Here is a 13,116-nt window from a genome sequence, read left to right as displayed (position 1 = left end):
TCTTATGTGGGGTTTTTTTTTTTTTGCGGGGGGATTTGCACCTATTTAGCAGGCCTTAGTGTTGCTGCTGTAGTGACCGTTGACTAAACCCACAGTTTTTGCATTGCCTCACTTTCAGGGAAACGAGCACAGGCAGTAGTTCTGTGCAAGTAGTTTACATAAATCTAATCCCAGACTACTGTGACCGTGTGCTCAGACCAGATTAGATTGTCAGAAGTTGTGCCATGGTGAAGAGCATTAAAGTGCCTAATGATGTTAATCATGCCTCAGGGAAGTGCACAGACATGATGGATCACATCCAATCCCTACTTTACATTAACCTTTTTTCACAGTGACATAAGCGTTTGTATGCTCTCCGTTTTTTTTTTTTTTTTTAACATTTATAATGATTATTATTTATTTATTTATTTATTTATTTTCCATTAGCATGTCCAGTTTAGTTAAACTTAAGGGTAATTCTAAGACGAAAGTACATTCACATTAATAAGAGTGGCATCAGACATGATCAAACCAGTGATGTGGGACTTGAAAGTTATGTAGATTTTCCACTAAAGCAAGTGGGCCGTTCCTGTCCGGTTACTGTGTGGCTAATGTCTCATCACAGGTTGCTCATTATCCATCTGATTTAGCTTGCTTAGCATCTTACCTCAGAAAAAATGCTACATGGAATGGTTTAAAGGTTCGACTTTAAACTGTCAGGATACCGTACACTCGAGTACATACGTGAGACAGACATTCTCACTAGTTACAGCGTAGCTGCCTGTATACTTTATGTAACTAGAGTTATTACATAATAGGAAATTTTCTATAAAATGCTATAGGAAAATTTCACCCCCAATAATTTGCGTATTAATCTTTATAATTAACTCGAACGGTGTCCGTGATTTTATTTTTGAAAAGTGTCTACTTTGTTGTTTATGTTTCTTCAATTGACGTCACTCTAACCGAGCTTTATTGCTTCAGTCTGTCCAGCCCGTTCTCTTCCTCATCTGTAAACACAGCGCAAACGGATCCGCTTCCAACGCTTCACCTTTCATGCTCATATCGCTGCCGACACCATCACACTCGTCATCGGTTGATTCTCTGCTGTAACTCGGCACAGCTGTGTAGTACAGCCACAACTTCGTCAAGCGCCTGCTCCAACTTCTCCACTGCTTGAATGTTGGATTTCTCGGTCATGTGATGCTGAATGTTGTTGGAAAATGGTGAACGAGAAAGGAAGCTCGTGCTCTTTTGTTTTTAGGACCAAGCATACATAGAGGAGCCAGTGTAACACCATGTGACACCGTGTCCCCAAATGACTAAACAAAGAAACGTCATGTCTCCAATCACATACTTATGTAATTATTCTAGACTGTTCTCGTGTCCGGACACCAACCGGTTTTCCTGTTGCAGTGAGGGTTTAAACCAATTAAACCTGCCGAAAGGTCTGTTTTGAGGACTAGTCTTCTGGATTTTCTAAATTAGCAAACCCTTGTAAGGATCGAGTTTTTCGATCTGAGACTCAGCCCGATTATCGCGCCCGCTGCAGAAAGCTTTAGAGTTCATCAGTGTGTTTAACGTTACTGCGCATGAAATCGTTAAACGTTACTGTTCGACTCGGACCCCGGCTGGACAGAGATGCTTTGGCTCTGACATGCCATCTGTGGACGTCAGGTTTAATCCTCTAGCTGGACGAAAGATACGCAAGCGAGTACGCGAGCATAGCCGCTCGTGTAGCTGCTGCGCACGCACATGTACGTACACGTGGCGAAAGCGAAGTATATTTGCGCTTTAAGTGCTCTAGCAATAACAATATCAATATCAGCACGTCACAAATGTTTCAGTATAAACACACGAAATTTGTTTCAGGATAAACGGTTTGCTTTAGTATAACGTTGGAAAAGATATCTTTCAGTGAGACTCGGTCAGTGTGTACACAAGTCTATAAGGTTCGATCCCAAAATACATCCGTTTCATCTCAACTTGACCACAACAAAGCAGCAGCGTCGCTGGGCGTTTTCGGACAGTCCTTGGGAACGTGTGCTTGGTATGAACGTTTTACTGCAGTGTCTCCAGCCCAGGACGAGGCAGACTTCATCCTCATCACACACACTTTTGCTTGTGGGGTTTAAAAAAATAATAATAATAATAATAATTTTTTTTTTCTGTCCGTTGTTGTGTTTTAGGCTGGAACTGTACGTGACTCCATGGCTAAATCTCTGTACAGCGCTCTGTTCGACTGGATCGTGTTCAGAATCAATCACGCCCTGCTCAACAACCGTGAGCTGGAGGAGGCGACCAAGGTGAGAGAGATTTCATTCAGATGATGTAGGGAGAGAAAGTAGAAGAATAACTAGGAGCTCTGTCAGGCATATCCCAGCTCTAATGGATTATGATCTGGATTCATCTGGTGGGGATTTGCTCGGTCATTTTGTGGTTCTCTCTGCCGGGTAGTGCTGCTTTAATTTGTAAATTATAGATGCAGGCATTATGTAATGGATATTTTCAGGCACAGAGTAACCAGAGTACTTTTGTCGTCTCCCCTACCCCCGTCCCCCCACCCGTCATAAACACTTTAACTGTCTCCATTCATCCTCAGATCTTATCCATCGGCGTCCTCGACATCTTCGGCTTCGAAGACTACGAGAACAACAGCTTTGAACAGTTCTGCATCAACTTCGCCAACGAGAGACTGCAGCATTACTTCAACCAGCACATCTTTAAGCTGGAGCAGGTGAAGGCTAAGATCTAAACCGCAGTCTTTCTCATCATATGCTCTACCTGCTCACGGCTCGACATTACAGACCAATAACAGATTTATTGCCAGTAATTACAGCTCGAGTTGTTTTGACTGCACACAGATTGAAAATAACGACTTACACGCTACTCGAGTTAATAGCACTGCCGCAAACTCCGGCTAAATCATTTAATGAAATATTTTACTGGTGCGTCATCAGGTAAAGAGGGAATAACTTCTCATTCAGGATTTATAATATATCTGAACAGTATTCTCACTTCTAATTAAATCAGTAAAAATGAGCTAAATCAATACTCAGTTTTCCAATGTATGTATAATTGATAAATTCATATTAATGTGGATATTTCCAGACATTGATAAATCATATCTTTATTAGCTTTGCCCACCTGGAAAGGGAATGCTGTAGCGTGCTGCCCAGTCCTGTGGCTCGGATGCCTAGAAACCGGTCACTTGCATAAAAGTATGGTGAGGTAGTTAGCGTGTTTTGTCTTTACCCCAGCATTGTTATTATTTTTCCTGGGTTAATCTTTATCCTTTTCAGAGCACGCTCCCAACAAATAGTCAACAAGTCATCGGTTATTTGGCTATGAGCTGCGATCACACACAAAGCAATTAGAGTCTGGATAGCAGCTGCTATTTTTCTCTATAGCACATTTGCCTCACGCCTCCGGGGTTGGGGGTTCGATTCCCGCCTCTGGCAAACGTGTGCATAGCGTGCATGCTCTCTTCATGCTTTGGGGGTTACCTCCGTCCGTCCAAAGACATGCGTTGTAGTCTGATTGTCATCTCTAAATTGTCCATAGCGTGTGTGTGTGTGTGATTGTGCCCTGCGATGTGTTGGCACCTCATCCAGGGTGTCCCCCGCATCGTGCACCGAGTCCACTGGGATGTGCTCTGGGCTCCCTGTGACCCTGTGTAGGGTAAGCAGTACAGAAACTCGATGGAAGGATGGATAGATTGATGTTTAACCGCAAAGTGACTGCATGACATGCTAGCAGGAGAGGTATATGGGGTGTGAATACTTACGCAAGGCACCGTGTAAGCCAGCGTACTTCAGTTATAGGTCAGTTTTAAGTAAACAGGATTTTTTTCAGGCTCTCAACAGATAAATATGTCGTTGTTTTCTCAGAACAGCTTTGGGTGGTGATTAGGTGAAAAAAAAAACGCTTAAGTATTACTTTACGTTCTGTGGCAAATTACTTTTCACCACATCTCATATGTGCCAAACGGTTTACATGGTGGTTCGCCTTTATCACAGGGCTTGTTCTGGTAAATAATCCAGTCTCACACAAAGACGCTTTAAATAAAAGAAAAAGAAAAGCTCTGTTGTGGCTCTCTAGATCACCATTCATTTGATGAACTCGTGTTTGCCTGAGGTACCTACAGCCCCCACATCTCTTCATTTTAATCACCAGCTGTCAGAGAGGTGCCTTTGTGACTCACCTTTTAAAGCCTGTGTTCGGTTCAGGCTTTTATTTAGCTCGAGAAAGGACACACGTTACTGTCACAAGCCGATAGCACTTCCCCACATCGGTTTGCTATCGTGCAGCGAACAGATATTCAAGTTGTATTGTGAATTCATATTATATATGTGGAATATCGTGGAAAAGTTCGTTTTTTTCCTGTAATTTAATTCAACAAGTGAAACTTTCAAATATTCTAGATTCATTACGCATAAAGTGAAATATTTCAAGCCTTCTATTGCTTAATCTTGATGATTACGGCTTACAGCTCATGGACATCAAAAATCCAGTATCTCGGAATATTTTAATAAAGAATTTATAATACAGAAATGTCGACCTTGTGAAAAGTATGTTAATTTATGCACTGATACTCGGTCAGGGCTTTAATGCTTTTGCATGAACTACTGCATCGATGCGGCGTGGCATGGAGGCGATCAGCCTGTGGCACTGCTGAAGTGTTCTGGAAGCCCAGGTCGCTTTGATAGCGGCCTTCAGCTCGTCTGTATTGTTGGGTCTGGTGTCTCTCATAGGTTCTCTATGGGGTTCGGGTCAGGCGAGTCGTCTGGCCAGTCAAGCACAGTAATACCATGGTTAGCAAACCAGTTACTAGTAGTTTTGGCACTGTGGGCAGGTGTAGAGTCCTGCTGGAAAAGGAAATCAGCATCTCCATAAAGCTCATCAGCAGACGGAGGTGTGAAGTTCTCTAAAATCTCCTGGTAGACGCTGCATCGACTCTCCACTTGAGAAAACACAGTGGACCAACACCAGCAGATGACATGGCAACCCAAATCATCACTGACTGGAAACTTCACACTGGACTTCAAGCAACTTGGATTCTGTTCCTCTCCACTCTTCCTCCAGACTCTGGAACCTTGATTTCCAAATGAAACGCAACATTTACTTTCTTTCATCTTCCCCGTGATTGTCGTGTACTGAACCAGACTGGGAGATTAAAGGCTCAGGAAACCTTTGCAGGTGTTTTGAGTTAATTATCTGATTAGAGTCTTCTCAGGTCCACATTTCTGTATTGTAAATTCGAATATTTTGAGATGCTGGACTTTTGATGTCCATGACCTGTAAGCCGTAATCATGATGATTAAAACCAAAAAAAGGCTCGAAATATTTCACTTTATATGTAATGAATCCAGAATATATGAAAGTTCCACCTTTTTGAATTAAATTACAGAAAAAAAGAACTTTTCCACGATTTTAATTTTTTAAATATATATATATTCAAGATTATATATACATTGCTTATGAATGTTACTTTAGTAATTTGGAGTGTATAATTTCTTATGCACTGGAAGGGACTAAAATGTGAACACAGGCCAGAGTGGAAGTGAAACTCCCAGGAACAAAGGATGAAGCTGTCTGTAGGAACAAGATGTTTCTGCAATTCCTGGAACATTTTCTGGAAAGTTCACAGAAGCTGATATTTAACCCGGAAGACTCTATACGTTTTCATTACAACATTAGGGAAGTCTGAAAGGGTGGGTAATGTGATTTAAAAAAAAATTCAAATAACTGCAATATTTCCCTGATGCTTGCTATGTAGCGTTGTTAAGAAACGGAGAGAAAAATAGTGCAGTAGCGTTGTATTTAAAATATTAATATATCAAATAAAAAAATCCAGAAATCGTGAGTTTGAATCGCGACGATGCTACCAATACTGCAAAGCTCCAACTAAACTCAGCACTTATACTGACCAGTGTTATTACAGATCATCTTTAAGGAAAGCTGTTTCAGTCTGTTCATTTTGGACTAAAGTGATGAGTCTCGCACCGCTGCTCCGGAGACAGCGGAATGCGTCTTTTAGCATCTGAAGTGCGGTGTGCCCGTTTAAGTGCCAGATCAGATTCGCCTCGCCTCACTGATTGCTTCCGTTATTCGATCAGGCAGCAGAAATCACCACTGGCAGTCCACAAAAGAGCAGCTCACTTATGTAAGGTGCCATCTTATTTCGAGCCACAGACAGCTGGCATCGAAGGTGAGGGATCTGATTGCGATTAGATTAGATTACACTAATGCGCTGCTTTTACACTTCTAATACAAAGACACATTTAGGACTTGGCAGTTGCAAATCGCATTACATTAAAGGAGTGTTTTCCCAGAAAAAGCACGAGTTTAGTCTATTTGTAGACTAATGAGAGTAAGGCTGGTTTCATACTTGGCACGATTTGCTCAGGATTGATATTTGGGGAGAGCGTTATCATCTCAGGTTTGTTTGTCTTCACGCAGGCGAAATCGTAAATTGATTAGACAGTCTGTTTGTTTTTGTTGTTTTTTTACACCATGTGCTATGCTGTGTGGAAAAATCTTTGCAAAATAAAAGATCATATCCATGTATTATTCCGATTAATGTTTGTCTAATCGATGCATTCTTTAGTTAGAGCCCGCTTACCTTTCCGTGGTATGTAGCAGTGGGTTGGACAAGGCATTGAAGTCTAAGTGGCCCGCTTTCAGAATGTGTATGATGGTCTGAGAAAACCTTGCGAAGCGATTTCCTCATACGGTGAACCACATGACTTAAGATGGAGTTGTTACATGACCTAGCAGAATGGACATGAGCCTAAGCCTCAGTTTATAATCAGATGCTGCTTTTCCTGCACTTCATATCATCATCAAAACCAAGAAGAGCGCTTTCACGCAATGCACAAGCAGCAAAGCGTTTTCAAATGTTTGAATGACCTAATAAAGACAAGACGAGAAATTTAGGCAACAGAACTGACCGAGTTGGCGAGTATTTCCTCACCGATCTTCGCGTTGGATATCCGTAGAGTAAAGAGACGACAATGAGGCTCGTGTTTAAACGCTTGGGTGGCTTTTGTCTCAGGGGATGAGGCAAACTCTTGTGGATGATGCTGATAATCAAAGCAAGAGCTCATTTCCCCATTGCAGGCTTACAATTCTTTAAAATTAGGCATCAATGTTGTGTTTTTTTTTTATTGTTTAATCAGTAGATTAGGCTTAAATGTATTAGTAGGCAGGGTGTCTTTCTCCTGTTTTTAAATCACTTTTAGAAATAAAAGTGATTTAAAACGTTAGAACTCTGTGTGGTTGAGACTCAAAGACGCAATAGAGAAACGTACCACACGAGCGTCTGTAATTTTTCACGTATACACTTTACACTCGTATGTGAACTGTTGCCACAAACTTCCCTTCACTGGAACCAAGAGGTCCAGACCTGTTCCAGCAGGGCAGTGCCCTTGTGCACAAAGCCAGCTCCATGAAGACATGGTTTGTGTAGAAGAACTCGAGTGTTCTGCACAGAGCCCTGACCTCAACCCCACTGAACACGTACCCCACGCCTCCACACCCAATATCAGTGTCGAACCTTTTGTTCCGCAGCCACGCTCCAAAAATCCAGTGGAAAGCCGTCCCAGAAAAGTGGAGGTTATTATAACCGCAAAGTGGGACTAAATCTACAGTACGGTGTAATGAGGTTTTCACGAAGCACATATGGGTGTGATGGTCAGGTGTCCCTGTAATTCTTTTGGCCACATGGTGTGTGTGTGTGTGTGTGTATAGTAGAAAAATAAACTGACCATGTGTAGGGTTTTTCCAGGCCACCACGCCTTTTTTTTCTTTTCTTTTTTTTTTAAATGTTATTTTTTTATTTTATTTTTTTGAGGCTGACTCGCCTCGGCTTTTTAACATTCTTTGCTTTGTTTATCTAGAATGTTTTCGGTTTTATCTTAAGACCACGACATGCCTCTGCACTCCATTGTGAAAGAGGACGACGTAACCTAACAAGTTCAACCAATCGCATTACTCACTGCCCAAAGTAAACCTCAGATGGTCATTATTCTGTGCACACGCACGCCCTGAACGAGTATCCATGTGCATTGTGTATATAAACCGTATAGTTTGGAGACATTTGGTGTTAAACAAGTGTCAGTTGTTATAGTCGTCTCGTACACGAGTTCTTACATTCATGGCCAGTTTAGGACAAGTTTATTTGAATGTCCTTGGAAGGGGAAAAGTGCGCTCATGGCGCACCACCCATTTGTTCCTAGACAAACACTTGGGCATGTGACATTCTCTGCCAAGTTCCACACTTTAATTGCTCTAAGACATGAAAAATAGTGGATTCAAGTGTCCAGGCCGAGTCGGCGTCCGAGTGTGTGATGAACTCGAAAAGGTTATGAGCTTTTTCCTCTTTGCAGAGGTTTAAACATCACGCTCACACTTCTACCTCAGGATGTAGCATGCCTAGACGATTAGCGATGCGCACTGTTGTGCCCGTTTGTGAAATATTAGACGTAGTAGCAAGAGTAATCGCAGCGGTGGTTTAATAGACGTGTCGGTAGTACTGTATTAGTAGTAATCATCATCCTGCTGCATGCTGGCTGAAGAGTAGGCGCTGGGCCTCGGCTCTGGGATATCCTGCCTGTTCCTCAGCTACGCCTGGCATGCGTGCCATCTGCCGCCCATAAATCCAAACACACTGGAGTGACTCTTGGAAAAGGCGGACACGCCGCACACGCTCCCATTATACCATTAATGGCAGTTTTTTCCTCCTTTTTTCACAGCGCCATTTATGGGCATGTCGTAAATGGGGTTTTATTTGCTTTCATTTGGAAGCCGTTTGTGCTCATTCCTCTCGTCAGCCAAAAGAAGGCTGTGCGAGGGGGGGATAAGAAAAGCACTGCCTGATTAGGTTGCATTAGTTCATTAGTGACCGTTATTGATGAGGTATTTATGTAGGAGTATCATTAGTCATGGTATTCCATAGTATATTTTCTTAACATATTTCGTTGGAAAGAATTCGTTATTGTTCATTTTCGATTAGATTATTAGTTCTGGTATTTCCCTTCATGAGCAGTGTGATCTTCCTGTGCTGGTTATATATAAACCCGGTATTTTTCTAGTTTGTTCCTCTAATTTTCTGCTTTTGCCATTAACAAGGCTGAAAGATGCTACTGATTTATTAATTTATTCATGTATTTATTTATTTATTTATTTATTTATTTACGAAGTATACTTTTTAACATTCTTTGAAATCCACGGAAATGTCGGGCGTGGGGGGAGGGGAAACCCCAGCGAAATGTTAACGTCGAGCATGCCTTTCATATTATTAAACCGCAGAGGCCACGGCCAGGCTCGAGGAACATTTCTTCAGTCATGGTCATGAAAACACTTAAAAACACGCTGGTGGCCTGTTTGTTTTGTTGCTCTGGCTGCCATCCAGAGATGAAAGAAATTCCTCGGCTCGGGTGGAGTCGTGTGGAAGAATAACACGTCGTGATTAAAAACAACATAACTGTTCATTTGTATGAAATAATCTGTTTATATGAAGAATGCAATCACCCAGTGGGACAGCGCGCTGTGATTTGTGCATCTATTACACGTGCGCTATTGCTTTGTTTTCAACATGAGCTCAAAATCAAAGCTCTGGAAGTTCAGTTCAGTTCAGCGTCTCACATTAAGAGTGTGTGTGTTTAAAAGGCGTGTTAATGTTATTGTGTTTCTCCCCTCAGGAAGAGTATAGGGCAGAGGGCATCACCTGGCATAACATAGATTACATCGACAACACGGGCTGCATCAGCCTCATCAGCAAGAAGCCCACCGCGCTGCTCCACCTACTGGACGAGGAGTGCAAGTGAGTGACGGAAAGAACTTCTTCACTGAACGAGAGTGCTTCATGACACAGGCCTGAGTTTATAAAAAAAATAAAATAAAAAGACCTGTCATGCTCCTGGTTCATGTTAATTACGTTTTGAAACCCGAGCTGACACTTTGTTCACTGTGTAGAAAAGAAACTGTCGTTTTTACGCCCCTGTTTTTATTGTTCCACGATCAAGGAAACCTCTTAAAATAGCCTGAAACTGGACTCTGTGGTTTTCATACTTCAACTCTCATGGCACATTCTTCCACTTCCTGTTGCTTTGCTGTTGAAGTATTGGCAGCAGCTCTCGAGCCCCTCAAGGCTAAAGGAACTCGCCACGTTTATCATATTCCTGCATCTCGTTCCCTTTCTTTCTCTCTCTCCCCACTTCGTTCAGTCTTCCTCTCCCTGACCTTCAGTCTCCTTTCGCGATTAGACTCGTTGTGTAAACAGTAACTAAAAAGTTACTAATAACCAACGATATAACACTCGGACTAGCCATTATCCATGTGAAACTTTACGATGTAGCTTCTTGTATTCCACTCCTTCCCATAACCTTCATGGCTCTGATATGTCCTGTAATGTCTTCTCTTGTGTTTGTTGTTTTTCTGCTGTGTTACTCTACAGGTACATCGCAAAAAATTGTATATCGTGGAAAAGTTCATCCTCCCGTAATTTAATTCAAAAAGTGAACCTTTCATATGTTCTAGATTCATTACACATACAGTGAAATATTTCAGTCCTTTTATTTATTTTTTTGTCTCCAGTTAAATTTATTATTTATTTATTTATTTAAGTTCAGACGAAGCTGTACTAAAGTTGTACCAGTTGATTAAGTGGATCTTTGGCAATGATTTGATGAAGTTCATTCCAGGATCTGATTGTTTCAACAAAGACATCGTGGTCCAGTTAAAATGTGTTTATATTTGTGAGACCAAATGGAGGCTTAGCTTTGCTTTGGAGCTGTTGATCTCTCGCACTTTTTTTAAAAAATTTTTTTTATGGATCCTGTCTTTGATAAATGATATAGTTATAAAATGTGCCGCGAGCACCAGCGTCCCTGTGGATTCCAGGTTTGATAGTAAAAATATCTATAATTTATGCATTATTATTGATTAAAAGCATTTTCGAAAGGTGGGTTCTGTAACTACTTGCCATCCTGATGTTAGTGACAGTGTTGCTTAATTTCTGTTCATACCAGAGCGATAATTAATCAAAAGGTGTTGATGAATTTTCTATAACAGCAGCTCTGACTGTAGTTCCAGGTGTAAGGCAAATCTCAGTTTTATTATTATTGCGTTCATGCTAATATGCTATCAATCACATCAATCCACATCAACTGGTATGTTTCGATCCCAGTACCCGATGCTGCATCTTGCGTTTGCAGTTTGTGCTATTTTCCTATTATTGAAAAAATGGCCGCAGTAAAGAAATGAGGAATTTCTGTACTGCTTATTTGACTTGAAAGCTAAAATTCTTTGTCCGTTCAATCGCAGCTTCCCACAGGCCACCAACCAGACGTTGCTGGACAAGTTCAAGCGGCAGCACGAAGGAAACAGCTACATCGAGTTTCCTGCCGTCATGGAGCCGGCCTTCATCATCAGACACTACGCTGGAAAGGTCAAGTACGGCGTGAAGGTGAGCGCTGCACTCAGTAACACCAGGAGGTTTACTGTCGTGCTCTGAATTCTCACACGTCACACTGGGCTGTGAGAAAACCTCACACACTCCCTGCATGTCTTACGTACATGTTGGGGATTAAACGCGACCGCCACTAGACGGGACGTCGGGTTCCAAACATCTCTGTCCATCTGGTTTCCAAGACGAACTCTAAACGGTTTCAGCGAGTTCATGCAGAGCGACGTTGAAGCTTCTGTTATTAAAACGTTCCCCTGTTGAGGTGATTGATTTGAGACGCGGCTCGTGACAAAAACTCTAAATCGGCGTTCAGAACTATTTACTAATCTAGAAAATATACGCATACACCACCGGTCAAAAGTTTAGACAAATGATAAACTTATTCTTTATTTTGATTTAGTTTCTCACATTTTAGAATAATAATAATAAAGTCATCAAAACTCTGGAGTAACACAACTGGAACGATGGGTTATGTTGTGATAAAAATACAAAATAAATCAAAATAATTTAGTATTTTAGCATCTTCAAAGTCGACGCCCTTTTCGCCTAGAATTTCCGGAAATGTATTCTTGGCGTTTTCTCACCCGATTTCTTGAGGAATTTCCCTGAGATACTTTTTAAACAGTATTAAAGGAGTTCCCACCGATGCTGGACTCTTATCGGCTGCTTTTCGGAATATTTCGCTCCAAGAAAAATGTATTTTAATTCAAATGAATTTTTTTGTAAGTAAAATATTCGTTTTCTAATGAAAGAAACAAATATGTCGGCACGATTTATTTCTGTCTACAACACCGATTTCAAACATTTAATCACACACCTTCAGATCAAAAGGTTTTTAAGATCATGAGAAACAGTTCAGTCTCGTGTCCACAAACTTTTGACCGGTAGCGTAGTTAAAAGCCAGTATAACCCAGCCTTTATAGTTTGCTGTAATCTTCTGGATAAACCATCTCCAATTACCGTCGTTCCTTCGTCTGAAATAAGAAAGGACGTGGTACAATGGCGTACGTATGTGCGCGATGCCCTTAAGGAAATGATTATCAGAATTTCAAGACGTCTGCACAGCATATCGTAACCCTTCATAACATTCGGAGGAGCTCAGAGCGGTAAAGTAATCCCAGACGTATGACGAGATCACACACGTTTTTATTCTTTACCCAGACCTTCACATAAGGTGGAAATAATACGCACTGCTGGAAAATGGTTTCATTAGCGTGTACGTTAGTGTTTCTGTAAGCAGTTTTTCTGTCCCACGCTCGGAGTTGTTGGACCCTACGGGAAGTTATTTTTATGCTTATGTGTTTGAACACAAACGGGCAGCCAGAAGGTATTCCGAGAACGCTGGAGTCGGTTTTCTTTAACACGAAGATAAATGGCCCGTCTGTTCAGGGAGCTGAATCGCACCGCTGGATCAGGTCTTAATGCACACGCTTGGACATTCTGGTCATTTAGCGACTGCTGCATTCGTCAACGAGGACTTGTTTTAATATTGAGAGCGTTCTCGTCTGTTTTTGTTTAGACTGTTGTATTGTGCAGAGGAAACATCTTTAAAATGGAATGGATTTCAGTGGAGAGATTAGAGAAGCCTGTCTGTGCTGGTGAGAAGTTTGTGCTGAGCAGCGTGGTGGTAATGGAATGGTTTAGGTACCGTTTCATCCGAGTCGAGT

General features: G+C 41.6%; 1 protein-coding gene across 6 annotated transcripts in view; it reads left to right on the top strand.

Moving 5' to 3' along the window:
• Nucleotides 1-13,116, top strand: part of myo9aa (myosin IXAa) — a 123,887-nt gene that overhangs the window by 76,648 nt on the left and 34,123 nt on the right. For all 6 annotated transcript variants that reach the window (XM_017478025.3, XM_017478024.3, XM_017478023.3 and 3 more), the window contains 4 exons: nt 2,169-2,285; nt 2,582-2,716; nt 9,684-9,805; nt 11,308-11,449. In XM_017478025.3, coding sequence (XP_017333514.1) covers nt 2,169-2,285; nt 2,582-2,716; nt 9,684-9,805; nt 11,308-11,449 — 516 coding nt within the window. The remainder of the gene's footprint in view (nt 1-2,168; nt 2,286-2,581; nt 2,717-9,683; nt 9,806-11,307; nt 11,450-13,116) is intronic.

This window comes from Ictalurus punctatus, chromosome 10 (genome assembly GCF_001660625.3).
Source record: "Ictalurus punctatus breed USDA103 chromosome 10, Coco_2.0, whole genome shotgun sequence".
NCBI classification, from domain to species: Eukaryota; Metazoa; Chordata; class Actinopteri; order Siluriformes; family Ictaluridae; genus Ictalurus; species Ictalurus punctatus.
Note: the sequence above shows the minus strand (reverse complement) of the source record. Positions and strands in the feature narration are given on the sequence as shown.